Source organism: Carcharhinus amblyrhynchos, chromosome 6, assembly GCF_965287045.1.
Source record: "Carcharhinus amblyrhynchos chromosome 6, sCarAmb.v2.hapA, whole genome shotgun sequence".
NCBI classification, from domain to species: domain Eukaryota; kingdom Metazoa; phylum Chordata; class Chondrichthyes; order Carcharhiniformes; family Carcharhinidae; genus Carcharhinus; species Carcharhinus amblyrhynchos.
Window position 1 is genome coordinate 43,775,545 of NC_137329.1, and position 19,328 is coordinate 43,794,872.

Consider the following 19,328-nt stretch of genomic DNA (forward strand, 5'->3'; position numbering starts at 1 on the left):
CAGAGAATTAACAAAAAACTAAAGCCTCAAGCATTAAATGTACTATTCTACCTGCTGTTCTTCCAACTTGCAAGTTTACTGTGTTGAAATCAAGATGCAATAGCACCTTGTATTAATATAGCCCCTTTAATGTAACTAAATATTTCTCGATGATTTAAAGGGGCACTGGGCCATGTAAGGATTCCTGGGGAAGATGCCCAATAGTTTAAGATGCAAGTTTTAAGGACTGTCTTAAAGGAAGGAAGAGAGGAGTTTAGAGAGGAAATTCTAGAACTGAGGGCCTGGGCAGCTCAAGATATGATCACCAATGGTGGTGCCGTTAAAATTGGGGACGGTCAAGGAACCTGAATTCGAGTAGTGCAGATAGCTCGGAGTAAAATGAGCTGGAGGACAAATAGGAAGGGGAGAGACCATGGAAAGCTTTGAAAAGAAGGATGAGAATTTTAAATTGTTACTTAACTGGGAATCCACATAAGTCAGAAAACATCGGTAATGGATGAACAGTATTAGATGTGATTTAGGACATAAGCAACAGAGTTTTGGATGACATCAAGATTACAGAGAGTAAAACATGGGAGAGAAACTCGGATGCAGTAGAATAGTCAGGTCAGATATAACATTGGCATGGCTGGGGATTTCAGCAGCAGATCAGCTGTGTAGGGGCGCAGTGGGGTTGCTTTATAGTGGTAGAAATAGATGATTTAAGTGACGTGCAGGTATGTGATCAGAACCTTATTTCTGGGTCAGATGTGACACCAAGCTTGTGATCAGCTTGATTCAGGCTATCTGTCACCCGAGAGAGGGGTAGAATGAATGGCAAGGGCACAGAGCTTGTGTTGGTGAGGGCTTCATTTAATTGAAGTAATTTTCTGCCCATCCAGCACTGAATGCCAGACAGCAGTTCTGACAATTTAGAGACAGTGGAGAGATTGAGCAGGGTGGTAGTGAGGTAGAACTTGGTACATACTGATGGAGTGACTTTTCTCACTGTTTATTTCACTGTGCTTACTACGTTCCAAGACCTCAAAACCTCAGCTTCCTCTATCTCTCCTCCATCTTTTAATTTACAGACTTTTGAAACCCAAGCCTGACATTATCTAGTCAATAATATTTATTTCACAATTTCTGCCTCAACTGTTTTGATCTTGTTGGTATCCTGCATTATGCAACTTGGTTCCTCAGTGGGTTTCTCAGAAATTGCATCTTTATTCTGTAAACAAGGGCAGAAATAAACTGCAACACTTGTAAGCCAGCAAAAATATTTATTAAAATTCTATTTTGGCTCCACAAAAAATGATAATTGCTTGATGAATGATGGTGTAATTTTCCAAACTACTTAATTTAACTGAAAGAATTACATAATCTGTGGCATAATTTTTACTGACAGTTTAAATATGACTCAAACATTTTAATTACATGTTGTGGTTGGGTTTTCTGAGCTAAATCATAAAGAGTTATGCTTCTGGTAACTGTAGTTAATAATGTATTTTGTATCTAAAGCAAAGACTGGAATTCTGTGATTCCTATTTTCAATATAACCACAAGAAGACCATTTTCAATATGCAACCTCCCCAGGTAACATTTATTTTCCACCTTTTCTACCCTTTTTCTCAAATCTTCCCTGAAGCACCCCTCAAGCACCCCATGATCACCAGTAACTCTTTAATATCTGATCTAACTTGCGACTCCTTACATGTCAGCATAGACAGTAACTGTTAGCAATTTTTATTTTACCTACTAGCCACGTTTGAAGTTCTCAACCAAATTGTGCTCACGTCCACTCACTCACTTCCCTCGGAGTTTGTTGAGTAACTGTCAAGTTGCAGCACTGTTCATTTTTCTTTCACTAGCTCAGATCATTGGTGCCATTTGGAAATGTTCCAATATGCCATCTAAATTGAGATCAGCTAATGCAGTGCAGATGGGAGATTGAATCTAGGATCAATATATGACATTGGATGGTGTCTTGGCTTACTCCCTGCCGTCCTGACTAATTTGATAGCAGGAACAATAAAAAAAATCAATTAAAAATTCTGAAATCTTCAACTATTTTGGTTTTCAAAATGAATCCTTTGTTCCGATGCTGATTTACCTTTTTAAAGTTTATTTTTGCTACCTCCAGAGACCGTGATTCCATTTTAGTTTATTTGATATGTGGCTCAAAGTTCATAAATAATGCAAGGAGATTACTGAACACAATTGGCCCGTGTAAAATTTTAATGAAGGAACAGATGTCAATTGAAATTGCGAACAAAAAGTGACACCTTTCATAGCTTGCAGAGAATGACGAAATGCTGTGTCTTGATTTAGAACGAAGCCCTGAACAAGTTTGATGCTGTAGTTGGAATTGCTTATGCGTGCCAACTTACTTGCCTATTACGTAACTGCTTTATTTATAGACCAGGATTCACAAGAGATTAAAATTTCATTTTCACCTCTTGAAATAGCTGTTAAGAATTTGAAAAACCATTAGCAATTAGGTTTGTTCAGAATTTTATGCACACTACTATTATGTAATATAAAGATAAATGCTATACCCATCAAAAGTATAAAGGAGATGGAACCTGAGGAAATATAGGGCAGAATTCTCCCAAGCCCCAGTCGATTGGCTTAATGGGGTGGGTGGGGGGGGGGAGCGATGAATTTGGCACGTGGCCCAAAAATTGGTTTTGTGCCGATATGACTTTACAGAATTTTTTACCGGTGCCTGCCATGGTGGATTGGGAAACCCAGTGGATACTGGTATGAACCTCATTTGTACCCTGCTCATGGGGTGCAGATGAAGCCTGACCACCCAAGCATGATTCTCCCTGGTGCCAATCGGAAAACATGCCAGTATGAAACATGTTTGTAGCAACGTGGCATGCAGATGACAGGACTCACCTGAACAATGCATGGGGCTCCACTGGAGTTCAGGAGGGAGTCCCGCGGTGACCCTGGAACACCACAGCAGTGGATGGGTGGAATTTTCTGATTCAGCATCCTGGACAGGGTCCATTTTCCGGCCCCTGTTCCTGGAGATCCATCTTCTTTCTCAGGAGATCCATCTGTTTTCAGAGTGCTCTGAGATCTATTTTCAAGAGGTCCACCATCTTTCTTCAATCGGCATCAATGATATTGGACATCTTTTTAATGTGGCACACAAATGGAACAGTGAATCATGTGTCATGAGGTCTGCCTCTCCATGAAATATGGCACAAAACACCCAATTGCATAATTAGTGGAGTCAGGGGTGAAAGATTTGGTGTGTTTTCCTGTCAGCCTCCAGAGCGGGAAACATTCCACGTTCCTGACCCTGCCATGGTACTTAGTCCCCAGATGGGAGAATTCTGGCCACAGAGTATCATTAATGATTGAGATATCCAGACTTCGTTTCCAGCCTTCACCAGAACCAAACTCCAGCCAAAAGTGCCGAGTTGATGATCCATCTCGGCCTGTTCTGGAAGTTCCCAGCATCACAAATGCCAGTCTTCAAGATTAGGCAATGAAATGCTGGCCTAGCCAGTGACGTACATTCCACGAATTAATATTTTTTAAAAATTCAAGCAAACCAGGACAAGGTAGTCTCTAACACTGGTGAGGGGGTAGGGGGGTGAAATTGATCCAAGTTCCTGTGTTTGATTTTATTCAGCAGCTGTTTTATTTAGCTGCAGAGTGCAAATAAGTCACTTGCTATTAATATGGCATCCAAATGTTCTGTACTTGTAATTATCAGATTTTGATAATGTGCTACCTCAACATTTTTTTCTAAATTAAGCACAAGTCTTTGACAATTATTTTTAACAACTTTATCAACCTGAAGTAGCGCCTTTAATATCCTACGAATCAATGCCTAAATTCTGCTGTTTAAGAATATTGAAACTACTTTCATCCAGTGTATCATTAGTATTGTTTTGAACCAAAATGTATGACCTCAGGCTTAATGTTGGTGAATTCAATTTGCTATGTTTTTGTCCATTTCGCACAATACTGATATTTCTTTTGGATTGCTGAAAAATGAGACATGCAGTCAAAGCATTTCATCTTGCATTCATAGGCACAAGAATGTCAAATTTTAACATGAACAACATTTATAGTGTATGAAAAAAGGTGTGCTAATTGTTTGGTACATTGGCTCTGATGTTTTTGTTTTTTCAAGAAAAGTGCAATGTCCAGACATAGTTCTTCTGTCTGCAGGGGGCAAGCATGAGTTAGTGAACTACGTATCAAGCCTGACTGATGATCTGCAAAAGTTGTTGGCGTATTCTTGCAACACTCAGGGGATTATTCAGCAAATGCTGCCCAATTCGGAATCATTCATAACATTAGACATTGGGCGCGATTTTCCCACCCCATCATGCGGGTCAAGTGGCATAGCAGGGTGGAAAATGTAAGCGAGAGGCTAAAAATCTAATTTCCACCTGTGGCTGGCAGTTCATGATTCTCCCGAGCCAATTTTTTTGGGTGAACAGCCTCATTCATATCTTCATTTAAATCCTTTAGTGAATTCCCGTTTTCCAACATTGGACGCTGATTTATTTTTTGGAAAATCAGTTTGATACAGTTCACCAGGCTTTGTGACATATGTACCTAACTACACTGGAACTGCTATTCATATACTACAGTATTAACTTGTGTGGCAGACAGAATGTCTTTTTGGCTTGATGACAGCATCCTCTTAATGGAAAACACCAATTGTGTTGCCACTGCCTAGTAGCAGCGTGAAATGGCAAGTTTCACCTGTTGCTCAAATTTTTGAGTTAGATAGTAGTGAATTGCCTTCTGAACAGCTACAGTCCATGCAGTTTTAGTACACCTACTCTGCTGTTAGGAAGGGAGCGCCAGCATTTTGACCCAGAGACAGTGAAAGGATGGCGATATATTTCCAAGTCAGGAAGATGAGTGACTTTCAGGGGAACTGTGTCTGCTGTCCTTATCCTTCAAGATGTCCCCCCTTGTCCTCCTTGTGGGTTTGGAAGGTAGTCCATAAGAAGTTCCATTTTGAGAATGGAGATTAAATTTTTGAACTTCCAGTTATTTGAAAAACACACAGGTGGGCGCACAGACATAATGAAACCCCAGACATAATTTCTAGGCCTTTAGCAACTCCTTCCCTCAGCTCCCTTCAAATCCTACAATATATCCTGTTCCAGCTTTGAATTTTCCTTTCTTTGTCTAAAATTTATTTTATCTGACACATTGATCATTTCACATTCAAGTGCTTGAGAATCTATAAATAGGCAATTCTCTGCTTTCATGATCCCAGTTTGATTTTACCGAAATGCCATACTGCTTTTGATACTTAATGGAATTTTATTTCTCATCCACTCTTTTAGCTTTCCTTAACCCACTGCTGATCTTATTTCTTACACCCTCAGGCTAAAGGAACGATCCTTTAAAACAGAGATGAAGAGGAATTTCTTCAGCCAGAGGGTGGTGAATCTGTGGAACTCTTTACTGCTGAAGGCTGTGAAGGCCAGGTCATTGAGTGTCTTTAAGACAGAAATAGATAGGTTCTTGATTAAGAAGGGAATATGGGGAAAAGACAGGAGAGTGGTGATGAGAAAAATATCAGCCATGCTTGAATGGCGGAGCAGACTTGATGGGCCGAGTGGCCTAATTCTGCTCCAATGTCTTATGATCGTAGAATGTTGCATTCTCATTTCAGTGGTATTTATTTTTATTAATATTTGGTGTTCTTAAGTTCTTTACGGTTTGACCACTTATTATGCAGAGTGCACAGGCACCATTCCATTAGGTGGTTGCATCTTTTCAAAGAAATCTTTGATAAAGCAGTAGAATGTTCATGTTTGGGTTGATTATTGAATTAAAGTGCGTAATTATGGCACAAAATGTTCATGAAACTATAGTATATTTTTCATGTTCTCACATAACAGACCCAAAAAAAGTGAAAAACTTTGTTAGAATAAAGCATTTTTAATATCTTTGTTATTCTTACTGATAGTTATTATCGGTTAGCAATGCAAACAAAAAATAAATTAATAATGGCCAAAATAAATTGTGATTTGATGGACAAAGTGCATTCTAGATGCAACTTTTTACTACTAGTAATGGGTGTACAAAGAGTTCATTTAAGGCTGCATTGATTTATGAAGTTCCTGGTGATAAAAAAGCAAGACATAATTTTCCTGCAACCAGTCATACGGCAATAATAAATATTACTGTAATGCTCAAATATTTGACAATATTGCTTAAAAAGTTTTATTGGATTGTTGCCCTTTCAATCTGCTGTCGAAGTAATGAAAATGCTTTAGTGAAATACATAAACAGACAAAATAAACACATTTGAGCAGCAAGCAAGAAATAATCGATCTAACCTCTGCAACGTTTTGCTGTTGTCTGCAAAATTACACACAGCAGTTGCAGATGTAACCAAGCAAGGAGCAATATGCCATATTTCATTGACCAACAATAGAAAATTATATTTATATACTTTGTATATATCTTGAAAAAAAAGTGATCATAGTGAAAAACTATGTCATGGCAAAAACAGCGGCAATGCCCAAGTTCCAACCCTGAATGTGGCCCTTCACATTTTGACAGAGGATGGGGTAGGTTTTGCATGTGGTTTACGGAGGAGCTCCTACTGAAGTGAGATTCTTATAGGTCATGAGGGTGAAACACAAGTTGTACAGGTTAGACCAGGTAAGAGCAAATTTGAACTTGTGTGATTTGTTTGGATTGACCTTTGAAGAGACCAAGTACTGCTTTGGATCTGGTCCTGGGAGACCCTTGAAGAAAGTGGGATGACATTGATGGATGTCAGATGTTCTTTGGAATTGTTAAAAATAAGCATAAATGTGCACAAAGAGTGCATAATTCATTTCAGTCAAGACCATTGGAACTGTCAATCAACCTGACAAAATGAATTGTCAACACTATCAGAAGCATCTGTCAAGGCATTCAAAAATCCAGCCCTTTAACTTGTTGAAAAAAGTGTCTGGAGTTTTTGCTTGCTATTTCACTCTGTCCATTGATATAAGCCTGAGATCACCCATTAGTGGATTAGACTGATTTCACAATTATCTATTATCATAGTAGAATGCCTCCTGTTTCTCAGTTTGATTGACAGTCTAATGTGTTATAGACCCTTTGATATGGGATTATGAATTTCAATATTATCAAGGATTGTGCATTTGAATCAAGTGTTTGATGGCATAAAGCTTCATTTATTTAAAGGAATGTAAATGTAGTGAATAGTTTTTTTTATATATAGTAAATTTATAAAAAAAACTTTCTTTCTTTAATATAGTAAAGCCTGCAGTAGACTATTTAGAAATGTATTTCATCTCATTACTGCATGGGTCTGGAGGTCTGTCCATGGTGGATGTTGGGTAACTTGCCATGGCAAATGTGAAGGCATAGGATGGGGGCATGGATTGGCATGGCAGTGTAAGGGGCCATGGAGTGGGTGGAGGGGCGTAAATTGGCTTGGAAGGCCTGGATGGCCTGGTTCATCTTCCAATCCAGGCCTGCCCCCAAGTTGAAACTCTAAAGTCCAGGCTGCCATTTTTAAAGGCCCAGGTTCACTGAGCTGGAAATTCTCCTGTGTCTGTATATTCACCCTAGCAGCTAAAATCTGGGCCATAGCCTTTATTCCTTAACCGGGAAGTAGTTTATTGACCACTTCCATAATACCAGTTTCTGTTGGCAGAAAGAAGTTCAAGTTGTGATAAAATTACCCCTGTGTGTTTGTAGCTACATTTTATTGATGTTACTTGTGTAGACATTCAATACTAACTTAATATCAAGGCTCATGAGGTTGTAAATTACTTGACCTTCACCACTGTGGTTTATAATGTCTTCTGAAATATTTTATTGTCTTACCAACATCCTTGGTATTCTCCATAAACTAATCAATATGGGGATGATCCTCCAACATGAAAAAGTTTGAAAGTGGATGTTTTCAAACTTTACTGTATTGGAGGCCTCTACGCCCTCAAAAGCTTCTGAAAGACACTGCCACATGAAGGTTGATAGTGATATCACTGCTGGAAATCCCTTATTAATTCTGGCAACAGAAACGTCATGCCAATGATGGAATTGCAGGTGAACTGACGGAAATACATTATTTAAAAGTTACCTTTTCATAGAAAGCTCTTCAGATCCTGAATCATGCACTTAGTCCAGTTTGCAAGCTACCAATTTTTTTATGTGGTAGGGGTTTAGAAAATAGTTTAGTCTCCCAAAAGTATGCTACTTGAGTCCATGTTTTTTTTTTAACCAGAACTATTTATTTACTGCAATTATTTTACATATTTGGATCTTTGTACCAGGCCTCTTCCAGATCTGTCTCAATATTCAGCCATGTGATCTGTCATTATTATATCAGCATCATGTATTTTTATGTTAACCCTTTAAATCATCCCTCAAGATCTCTTACACATATTTGTTTACATGTTCAATAATTACAGCATTGTGCCAGTGAAACAAAAAAAATTAACCCTGTTGAAAAATGCTGCTAATTCTCATTGAATTTATCAGTAAGTAATCTTGTAACAAGCACTGAATTTCTCATTTGCTAACAATCTTGCAAGGATCGCTGCACTGCTTGCTTTCGATGCTTCTTTCTGTTATAAGTTCTATGGAGAGAAATCCGGCACATTTAACTGTCTTTTCCATTCAATATGTGTAGATGTGTGGTGTATACTTTTGGCAGATATCCAAGGTGTTCTCTAGAGCTTTGAATTTGGATACTATCTTATTGGACTCAAATTGGGTAAATTACACACCAGACCACTTTCTTTCCAAGAATAATTTACAGCCACATCCTGTTCTCAATCCATTTTATATTTCCCTTGATGTGAGATAATTGTCACACATTGCAACACAATGAATTCAGATTCAATTTTAAAAGTGCCTTTTTTATCCAGTTCTCTTCCTCCCTCTATAAGCAGTGATTCAGCTCATTTTGTGGTTTCATAGGTTTCCGAACTCTCAAAACATGATCAAATAACCATTTTACCTGCATGAAATGGGATGATGAGCATCAGCAAGGGTGGGTTGGGGGGAGAGAGAAGAGAGTCTCCACACTCATTGTTAAACATCATCTTCACTGGTATTCACAAATATGCACTTGCATCTCCAAGCTTGAGTTGATCAGAAATTTAACCTCTGGCTAATATTTTTCCCATCCTTGATCTTAGAAAGATGATCTTGCTGATCTCAGTACAAATACAGTAAATAATTAGCAGTGGTACATGGTGGATCCAATATACTAAATTGTGTAATTGTAGGACATGGATAATGGATTTGCAGTTGTGTGAAACATAAAAATGTACAGATATTGTAGAAACTATTACGGGCCCAATACCACTTTAGATCTTTTCTCAAATTGCTTCTCTTGTCAACTATCCAATTCTGTCCTGAATTTACTGACATGATCACTTCTAAATTGTGACTAAGGTTGACAGTGTTTCTTCACCTTGGAGGAAGAATCTTCCTGGTTCATTTTGTATATTTCCATTAAAGCCAAGTGATAACTTTAGCAGTTGGCTAGGAGAAGGTCAGCATACTGCGCTCACTCCTCCCTTTTTTGTACATCTTACAATCTTTCTGTTTGGGTATTGCTCTAGTGGGCTACTAATCACAATGTATTAAAATTTCATGCTGATACTAGTATTTGCATGCAAAAGTTCTCTGCTAGATTGAGCAGAAAATATGTACACATTAGTCACTCAATTTGAGCTTATCTAATACCACTTTTGTTTTGGAGTTAGAAGGTTATATCTTAAGTCGAAGATTTTAGCACATAAATGTAGAACTATAATTATAAATAAAAACTTGCATTTATATAGACATTGGGATTTCTCATTACAGCCATTAAGCACTTAAAGATTAGTTACTATTATAGCAAATGAGGCTGCCAAATTTCACACAAGGTCCCGCAGACAGTGGGGAGACGATAACCAGAGTATTGATTTAAAGTGCGGTAGACTGATGGGTAAAAGTTGGCCAGGTCCCTTGGAAATATTCCTCACATTTGTTCAAAAGTTACCATGGATTTTTTTTAAAACATGTAATGAAGAAGGCAGGTGGGCTTTAACATCTCCTCTGAAAGATGGTATCTCGAAAAGTGTAGCACTCCCTTAAGACTGCAGTGAGGTATCAGTCAAGGTTTTGTGTTCAAGCATCTTGAATGGAACTTGAATCCACAGCCTTTTAAGATTGCTGTCATTAAGCCAAGACTGACAGCGGTACTGAGGACGTATTCTTGGAGGTGTCAAAATTCAGACCTTCTGTTGGTTCACTAGAGATTGAATATTTTTATTGCACTGTTTTTCTGATATCCTAGCAAAGACTCCTCAAAGAAATAGACAGCTCATTCATTTCATTGCTGTCCATAATATATTACTGTAGCAGAATTGCTTTCATAGCAATGATCGATGCATGTCAAATTGCTTTAGTGTTATGAAGCATTGAAGAGCTTCTGAGACATGAGGTACTATGTAAATACAGTGTCTCTTTTCATCAGTTCTCTACAGATATAGAATCTGGCATGGCAATATTACATGAGTCTACAATTAAGATATGATCATAGTTTAGAATGAGTTAACCATGGCATCCATATTCAATATCAAATAGAAGGTCCATATTGTGGAGATAGTCAGTGATAGGATTTAGTTCAAACGTGTTAACCCATGATGAAATGGTATGCTGATACTGTCCATACTGTGCATAAAGAGAGATTGCTCAGAATCAACACCTGTAAACTGGTCTCCAGTCAGAATCACCACCTTCATGACATAAAGGTAGACAAAAAGAAGAAATAAAATGAGCCAAAGATAATTAAAACGGCCAAATTGATGTTTGAAGCCTGTGGAAATGCATGTACAGAATGCAAATACAGTTTCTTGTTGGCAGTACAGGATAATGTCTTTGGGAGGAAAAAATATCTACTGAGAATTGCTAGGAGTATTTTAATGTCACATACTTCAGAAGCTAATTATCCAAAAAGCCAGCTCAATACTCAATATCTATGCAACTGCAAGCACACTTGCCACCATCGCTAAGTATCTTGTTGAAATATCTTAGGAAAAACATTTCTAGTCTAGATTCAAGGTAAAATACTACAGGTGCTAGAAATCTGAAATAAAAACAGAAAATGCTGGAAAACTCAGCAGGTCTGGCAGCATCTGTCGAGGGAGAAAAAGAGTAAATGTTTTGAGTCCAATATGATTCTTCAGTATTCCAAAGGGCTCGTATGTCTTTACCCCAGCAGAATTGAACAAACAAGTGGGCCTCTTGGCAGTGATGTCAGGAGAAAGACCAATATAGATATATTTTCCTATGTCACATACAATATTTATACTTTACTCCTATTCTCCAGTTCAAGCTGCTAACTGTTTAAGTGAACATGCTTGCAAGCATAAAAAAGAAAGGCAGGAAAAGATATGTGAGTCCATCCAGCCTGTCCTACAAAATGCTGTGCAAATTGCTCTGATTCCAGTCACTCAAATCACTGGAATGAAAGTGATAGAGTTACAGGTGAAAGAAGGTCATTTGCAGGATATTGTGCTGTTGCAAATCATTTGCCCTAATTATTAGCAGCTTCCGTAATTAGACAAAATTTACATTCAACTTGCATGCATTCCTTCATTTATGTATGTATTCATTTATGTAGGAAAGTGAAGTACTGAAAGATCGCCGTCATAGAACCATCCCTTAACACAACTCGCACCCTCAGGAAAAATGGGAAAGCAAACAGGAGAAACAAAATGACAGATTAAAAGCTGCAGTATTGTCTGTGGCTTTCAACAAAATTATAGCAGTTTAAGGTTGTTTTTAAAACTTTGCACATGCAGAATTCAACTCTTCTTCTGAACCAAGTTGTAGTTCACAGCAGTTTCAAAGCTGCTGATTGAAAAGTTGAAGGCACACTCTTGGAACACCGTCCTTGAAACTCCTCTGTCGAATGCGAGACAGACACATCACTAATTAGCCTTTGTTGTCCACAACACCTTCATCACCCAAATGAAGGAAATGTCTTTCAGTATGATGGAGACTGAATGAAAGCAGCATGTGTTAGCTGGATCTTGCAGCTGTCCTGACACTAATTATTAGTCTCTCTAGTTACATAAATTAATTTAGAACTGTTAGTAGTTGTTTCTCGATCCCTCATCTTTGTCCCATAAGCACTATAATATTGCCAATCCTGGGAGGCAGGTTTTGTGGGGAGTAGTGGGAAGATGAAAGATCATGTAGAACTTTGACAAACTCTTCTGCCACTCTTTTTACACAAGTTGTCATCTTGTCCCTCGATTCGAGAATTGTGTCTAGGCAAGGTCATGAATTTCTGTTTATAGATCTACTTCTTGTGACTGAACCGGATGATTTTCAATTCCAGGATCTTTAAGCACAAAAGGGCCATGAGATAATAGTGTCCAGAGTACAGGATTTGCTTCCCTTTCTTTCCTTCTCTGCTATTGCTTTGTCTCATCATTAAGGCATTGGGACCTCAGTTTAATGGATAAGTTTTTGCTCATTTGAATAATTGCAGCAAGCAGTCTTTTGTGTATCTTTGACTTTTTTTTGTTCTTCCCTGGATGGCTGGCCACCTGTGGGTTGAGAAGAAAAGACCTGACTGGGTGGGAGACCTTCCATCCAGACACAGTGGCCAGTCCCTCAAAGTTAATAATGGAGGAGCTTTGCTAGAGTACTTGTGGAGCTGGCTTCAAGAAGGACATCTACTTTTGTTTGATGGCCCTCCCATTAAATCCAGAGGATGCAGTAGAGACATTGCTGATGGATTTCTTTCACCCTCATGTATGCTGCTGCTGCACATCCTGTGTCTCACTGCAGTAGAGAAGTGTGGCAACAACTGTTCTTGTTTTCTAGCACCCTTGTAGATTTGCCAAGGTCTTTGTTGTCAAACACTCGCTGCTGTGTTTTGTAGCAGGCTGAGTTGGTGCAGCTGATTCACTGTTGGATTATCTTATCAGTGGTCACATCTGATGGGAAGTATTCAACATATACCAGAGTCTCTCCTTTAACATATATGGGAGACACAGTATTTGCCTGACCAGGCATGGGTTAGAGTGTTGTTTTTGTGACATTCAAGGGTAGAGACAGAGTTTCTGTGTGCAAAATTGAAGAGTTGAGTGGTTTGTAGATGGGGTGCAAAGTGGGCAGCAGCACCAGCCATCCACAAACTGTAGATTATGTATGTCTATGGCAGTCAGTTTAGTTTTTGCATGGGGTGACTGAGGTTAAAAAACTTTCCATCTGGGCAGTATTTAAAACTAACACCAGGAGGCAGTTGATATTTGAAGTGAATAGCCACTGTTGGTAGATTGTTAATAGAATAGGGGAGGTTCACATAGTCTTGCATTGACCCTGATCTAGATTTTGAACGCATCCATTTCTGATCTTCCACTAAAGAAGCTCCTCCCTCCAGCCCATCAAGACTGCCTTCATGACTCTCACCTTGTCTCCCATTATGGCCGCAACTCAGGCCCCACCTTTTGGCATTGCCCACCTGGCACCTCCAGGCTATCTGGTGGCCAGTGCTATGCATTGCTGGTGTAATAGTTGGGCAATGCCAGTGTGCCAGGTGGACCATCATGCCAGGTCTCCACTAGTAGAAACCAAAGTGATTCCTACCGTTATCGTGCTGAACCTGGAGGCTGGTGAATTCCATGCACTGGGATTTGAGTGGGGATTAACATATTTAAGTGCCAATTGGACTCGTGCCCTTTCTGGGTGCGATCCAGTTCATGCCATTTGCTGGGTGCGAAACAAATTTTTAGGTCCGTACGTTATCCTCTGGGACTGGTGCAATTTACTCATCGTGCAACAGGGTCAGAGAATCATCCTCTTGATGTTAGGTGCATGTTCATCACTGTTCAAGACCAGGTTAGAAACTCCAATGTATATTATGAAGTTAGCTTAGACCCCAACTTTTACTTTTGGCATTAGGGTGTGCATAAGATGTTTCGCTCCAGGTATGATTCAAGTGATCCACTAGGAACCTTTTATCAAAACAAACCATATTTAAGAATACCAATTAGAATATAACAACAATAATTAACATTTACTAAAATACTTGATCAATTTGAAAGTATAATTCTTAACAACTAAATATCACTATAATTCCAATTGTAAGTAGTATCCCATAGATATAAATCCCTTCCTCAGAATTAGTTAGCACAAAAAACCAATATGCTGATATGGATGCTAGATTTCCAGCCTTTTAACACCTTTGGACAGAGATCCAGACAGACACCTGTCTTCTAACTCTCATACAGCAGAGAAAGATATATCAAGCAGTACAACTTTGGAGAAATAAACACAGCCTCTGGCAGATCCCAGTCTCCAGACTTCAGAGAGAGAAGGGGCCACTTCTCTCTGCAGTTTCCAAGCAGCAATGCCTCATCACCCAAACTCAAAAGATTAGCTCTAATCTCTCTCCACAGATGCTGTCAGATCTGCTGAGACTTCCCAGATTTCAGCATCCTTAGCAATTTGCTTTTATCCCTATTCCAGTAGTTCCTTGTTGGATACTTGTTGCATGATTGAAACCAAAGTGTGGTTCATTGAACGAGTGGCTCTGGTCATTTAAGAACTGGATGAATAACAGTATTGATAATGATTTGGTAATCAGTTGTCTGGTCTGACAGGCCCAGAGGGAACTCGAGATGGAGAGAGAACAGTTGCCAGTTGCTAAGGTCAATGAGGCTCTTTTCTTCTATGGTATTCTGATCAAGTAACAGCATGTCAGCACAAGAAAACTAAAATTTAATTAACTAGATCTGTTATTAATTCATTAACACCATTACAGTCTATTAAAAAATGCATTTGAGAATCATAACACCTCAAGCCAGTCCTTGTTTTTCCAAATATGTACAAAACCTTGTTCCTTCTTATCTGCAGTTTATTTGTGTAACTTTGCTCAGATAATAATTACAGAAATCAAATTTTAATGTGGCAGGCTCTTGTGTTACCTCTATCTAGTTTGCCTGACAGTAATTGATTAGATTGAATAGCTAGAGCCATGCTATATTGGCAATCTTCCAGCTATCTGGAAGTTCCATAGCCAAAGATGTTTAAAACTTTTAGTTATTCTACTTTTTCCTCCTTTACTTCCTGGGACATATGCCTTTACAAAACTGATTCCCTTTTGTCTTTGCATGCCAACAGTTTTTTTCCTGCTGCTTCCTTTTCTACAGTTTTCCCAGCAGATGCTCAACTCACTCCTCTTGCCTATTTTCACAAGATTACTAGATAATTGCGGAGTAAGAGAGTCTTAAGTCAATTTAATTCATTCATCCAGAGAGATCCTGAGGTTCCTCATTGAAGCCCTTCAAATAATTAAAGTCATCCATTATCTTGATTATTTTCTATCTCCTTCTCACTATTGGTTAGTCTATAAAAATAATTCCTTCTTCCTTTTCCCCAAATTAACTATACTCATATTTACACCCTCTTCTGACATCCCAATACAAGTTTGGTAAAAATTTCGGCAGCCAGTCCATTGTTCTTTTCTATTCCATTCCTCCTGACTATGTCATATATTTAGCTCCAATTTCTGCCTTAGTTTAAGCCTAGTGTCTATTACAATCTCCATAGTAACAAATAAAGAGTTATGACCAACTTCAAGCTTCACACATTTTAATACTTAAACCAAAATTAACATTGACTAAACATTACTTAATAAGGTACTAATACATTAATCTGCAGAAAAGGTATCCTTTGGTAACTAAACACAAATCAGAAACCCTATGCCATTTTTGTAAATCATGTAGTCTCCTTAGAAATGTCATCTTAAGTTTAAAGTCTAACTCCTCTTGGCATTAGTAGGATCACTTCTCCCTATTTCACCAAGGTGTATATTCCAGTATCCTTTCAAACAAAGTCCTCTTCACTTAACCCTTAATGCATAATTGAATGGTCTCCCAGTGGCAAGATTCCCTCTGATGATTCTGCGGTCTCTAACTTCCACAATCTTTGTTTTCTGGGACATGCGTTCCATGCTTACCAGCCCTTTGCTTGTAGATTAACCCAAAAGTGGTCATTTTCTTCTGCTTTGCAGAGCAGCAGGGTCTACTTCCCTCAAATCTCCCAGTCTGACTGAGAGTCTTATGATTCTGCAGTAGCAAGGCCAACTGTCCCTTTGCTTCCAACTGTTAAAGCTCCCATCTGATTTTGAATAAGTTTCAACTTGGGCTTCTGTCTCCATAATAAGCAGGTCACATGGAGTTTATCTTTGGGCAGAATTCCCTACTTCATAGTACTCCACTTTGAATTAAAGGGGACAGTTAAAAACATAAGCTTATAATATCCAGCAGTCAAAACACTAGTAATGCTTTTGTCGTATCCAGTTACAGCAATCTGCATTTATACCATGTCAATTTCATCCAGAATGTATTGAGTATTTACATTTCAAAAAATTTGTACTTGCCTTGTCTTACTAATTTTAATCCTTCCATATTATGATTGTTCTTTAATACTTTCCTGCGTCTCTTATCCCTGTTTTCCTTTTTGCTTCTTTACCTCTTTCCATTCCCAATAGTCTATTACTTTAAGTTCTCCCCCATTGCACTAGTTACTCTTCTAATAAGAATAAGTTAAGGTGAAAACAATTTGTTTTGTACAGTCCACTTCTATCCAAAAACTGGTCTCAACGTCTCAGGATTGTTGTTACACCACCTCCTTAGGAGTGCTGAAACTATGTTCATTGTCATACAATTGCTTTTGGTCACCTTAGTATTGCTGTACTGACTTGTGTGTACAGCACTGGGAGTAAGCCACCTTGCTCTTCAATCTATATCCTAATCTGGATCCTCAATATATTTTCTATATCATTGCAATTAAAGTCGGTGAGTCAAAATTGCTAATTAGTTAGTGGGCCAGAGAGCATAATTAGAATAAGTGGGGATGACACTTTAATGGGAGCATGTATGCCTATTTTGATAATGGGTAGGTGAGCTGGAGCTTGTGGATCATCATTGTTGTACATTACCATTTTTATTGGCTCTCACCTGGATACTTACAGCTTAATTCCAAATGTGGGATGAATTTTTAAGTAAAAAACTACTGGTCTTCAAGTGACTACTGCAAAGGCAATTGTCATCAAAAAGTTCTGAGACCGTGAACTTCAGAAACTGCTAAGAATAACATGATCCAAAACTTAGTTACAGTAAGATGATCAGTAACATGACAATGTAAACTTCTGATGAAACTAAGCTTTGCAAAATATCAAAAGACATTTTAAGTTCACTTAGTCCTTGTTATTAAAAATGTCAGTGTCTCATGCCTCTCCAAAACTGGTGGAAGTATGATTCTGTCTGAAAAACAAGAGTGACAACAGTATACTGGTGATGTTACTTCGGATTCCACCACAGTAACCGATGGAACTTAAATTCAGATTAATAAAAACCCGGAATTGAAAGCTAGTCCCAATAATGGTGATGATAAAAATATTGATTGTTGTAAAATTTCATCTGGCTCACCAGTGTCCTTCAGGGAGGGAAATCTGCCATCCTTACTTGCTCTGGGCTACATGTAATAACTCCATGACCACAATATTGTGGTTGACTTTGAAATGTCCATTGTAATGGCATTGCAAGCCATTCAGTTCAAGGGAAATTAGAGATGGGTAATAAAGGTTGACCTTGCCAGCAATGCTCATATCCCAAGAATAAAGAACAAATTAATAGTTTGATAGAATCTGAACAAAAAGGGCTCTTCCACTATTTTGAAATCATTGATCAGAATATCAACTCCACTTTCTTCCCATTACAGCTTTAAGATGAACTTGAACAGAAATACGCAAGGTTTTCATTTCAGATTTCCAATGTTTGTGATATCTCAGTTTTATATCAGTACTGAAATCGGCTACATTTTTAAACTGACAGCAATGAGTTTCAATCCAAATGAACAATAATACAGTAAGTGGATCTGTGGTACTTGACAAGCTACAGCCTGCCTTGCCCTATAATCATTCAATGTGAAAGATCAAGTGCACAAGGCATTTATCATTGCTAAATGCTGTACAAGCTGGAAAATATTGTCAAAAGTGAATACAAATTGAAAGTACAGCAGAAAATAATTAATAGTATAATATATTTTCATTTTAAAATATCATCAAACTAGTAATTAACCTGAGAGCCAAATGTGCAGAATATGAAGATGCACATTATATTACATAATTGATTGTGTCCACGGGGGAAGAAGGTACTTAAAGGAAGTCTTGAATTATGTCCGTGTCAGTCAGCAGTGGTGTGTAATGTATTGCTTTGTTGTGCATACCTGTTGTATGGATTTAGGTCACGTTTCCTGATTTTGGCACTAATTTATCCATATTCTTTGTTTTCCTGCAGATTCATTTGCCCTGGATGTGGCTCTAGTCTCGGCAGCTGTGGTAATTTGTCTTGTTGCAATGGTCGCCATGTGTGGGATCTGCAAATGGTGTCAGCGCAAACTGGTGAGTTGAATTTGCTGTGATGCTCCAACAACTTAGTGAGTACAACAACATACTGTACACTGACAACAGTCTCCTCTGTAACCTCACAGTCTACTGCTGGAGAGATGCACCCATCCTTTCCCTCCACACTATCGCATTTTAAAAATGACACAAGAATCGGCACAGATCAATAAAAATACTTCCCGCATTTTTGTTGTAATAACCTTTGGCTGTACCCCTGATTATTCTCAAATGATGATCACCAAAGACAATGACTGAATAAGGCTCTATAATAATGTTTTTAAAATCCTAACAAGAATCGGATGTGTTTAAGCTATAAGAATCATTTCAATATGTGAAATATTCCTAGAATGAACATGGACCCTATGATCAACAAGGCGAAAAGAGGCTGAATTCAGTTAAAGTGATTATATTAATACCATTCACCTTGGCATGGTTAATGAACATGTCTTTTTTTTAAAAAAAAGTACTTTACTATGGCTGTTCTTGAATGTGGCTTGCTGTACACTGGGATTTTAACGTATTAGAAGCTGACATTACAATGCAGTGCTGAAGAAAGACTGTATTGTTAAAAGTGGTGACTCTTGAATGAGAAATGATAGCAACTCATTATTTGTTTCCTGCCTTTTGCTGATGTTAGAGAAAGAACCAGGATCACCAAGATTTCATGTCCCCAGTCTGGTGTAGGATCACACTCTTGCAGGATTTAATGCCAGTGGATAAGGCACAGGAAAACCAGGTGGAGCTTCTGGTTTGACAGTAGACAGTTCTGGAATATGTAGCTATTATTGCAAAGCCCCTGTTTTCAGTCTACACCACACCTTGCGGTCAATATACGAAACCTCTGTTTGATGGGGTTTTAATTTATGTTTTCTGGACACCTGTACTGGGAGCACTATACATG

General features: G+C 38.4%; 1 protein-coding gene across 3 annotated transcripts in view; it reads left to right on the forward strand.

Annotated features, from left to right (window-relative positions):
- LOC145343861 (synaptotagmin-7-like) overlaps nucleotides 1–19,328 on the forward strand; it is a 644,682-nt gene that overhangs the window by 266,820 nt on the left and 358,534 nt on the right. For all 3 annotated transcript variants that reach the window (XM_080190321.1, XM_080190322.1, XM_080190323.1), the window contains exon 2: nucleotides 18,321–18,424. In XM_080190321.1, coding sequence (XP_080046447.1) covers nucleotides 18,321–18,424 — 104 coding nt within the window. The remainder of the gene's footprint in view (nucleotides 1–18,320; nucleotides 18,425–19,328) is intronic.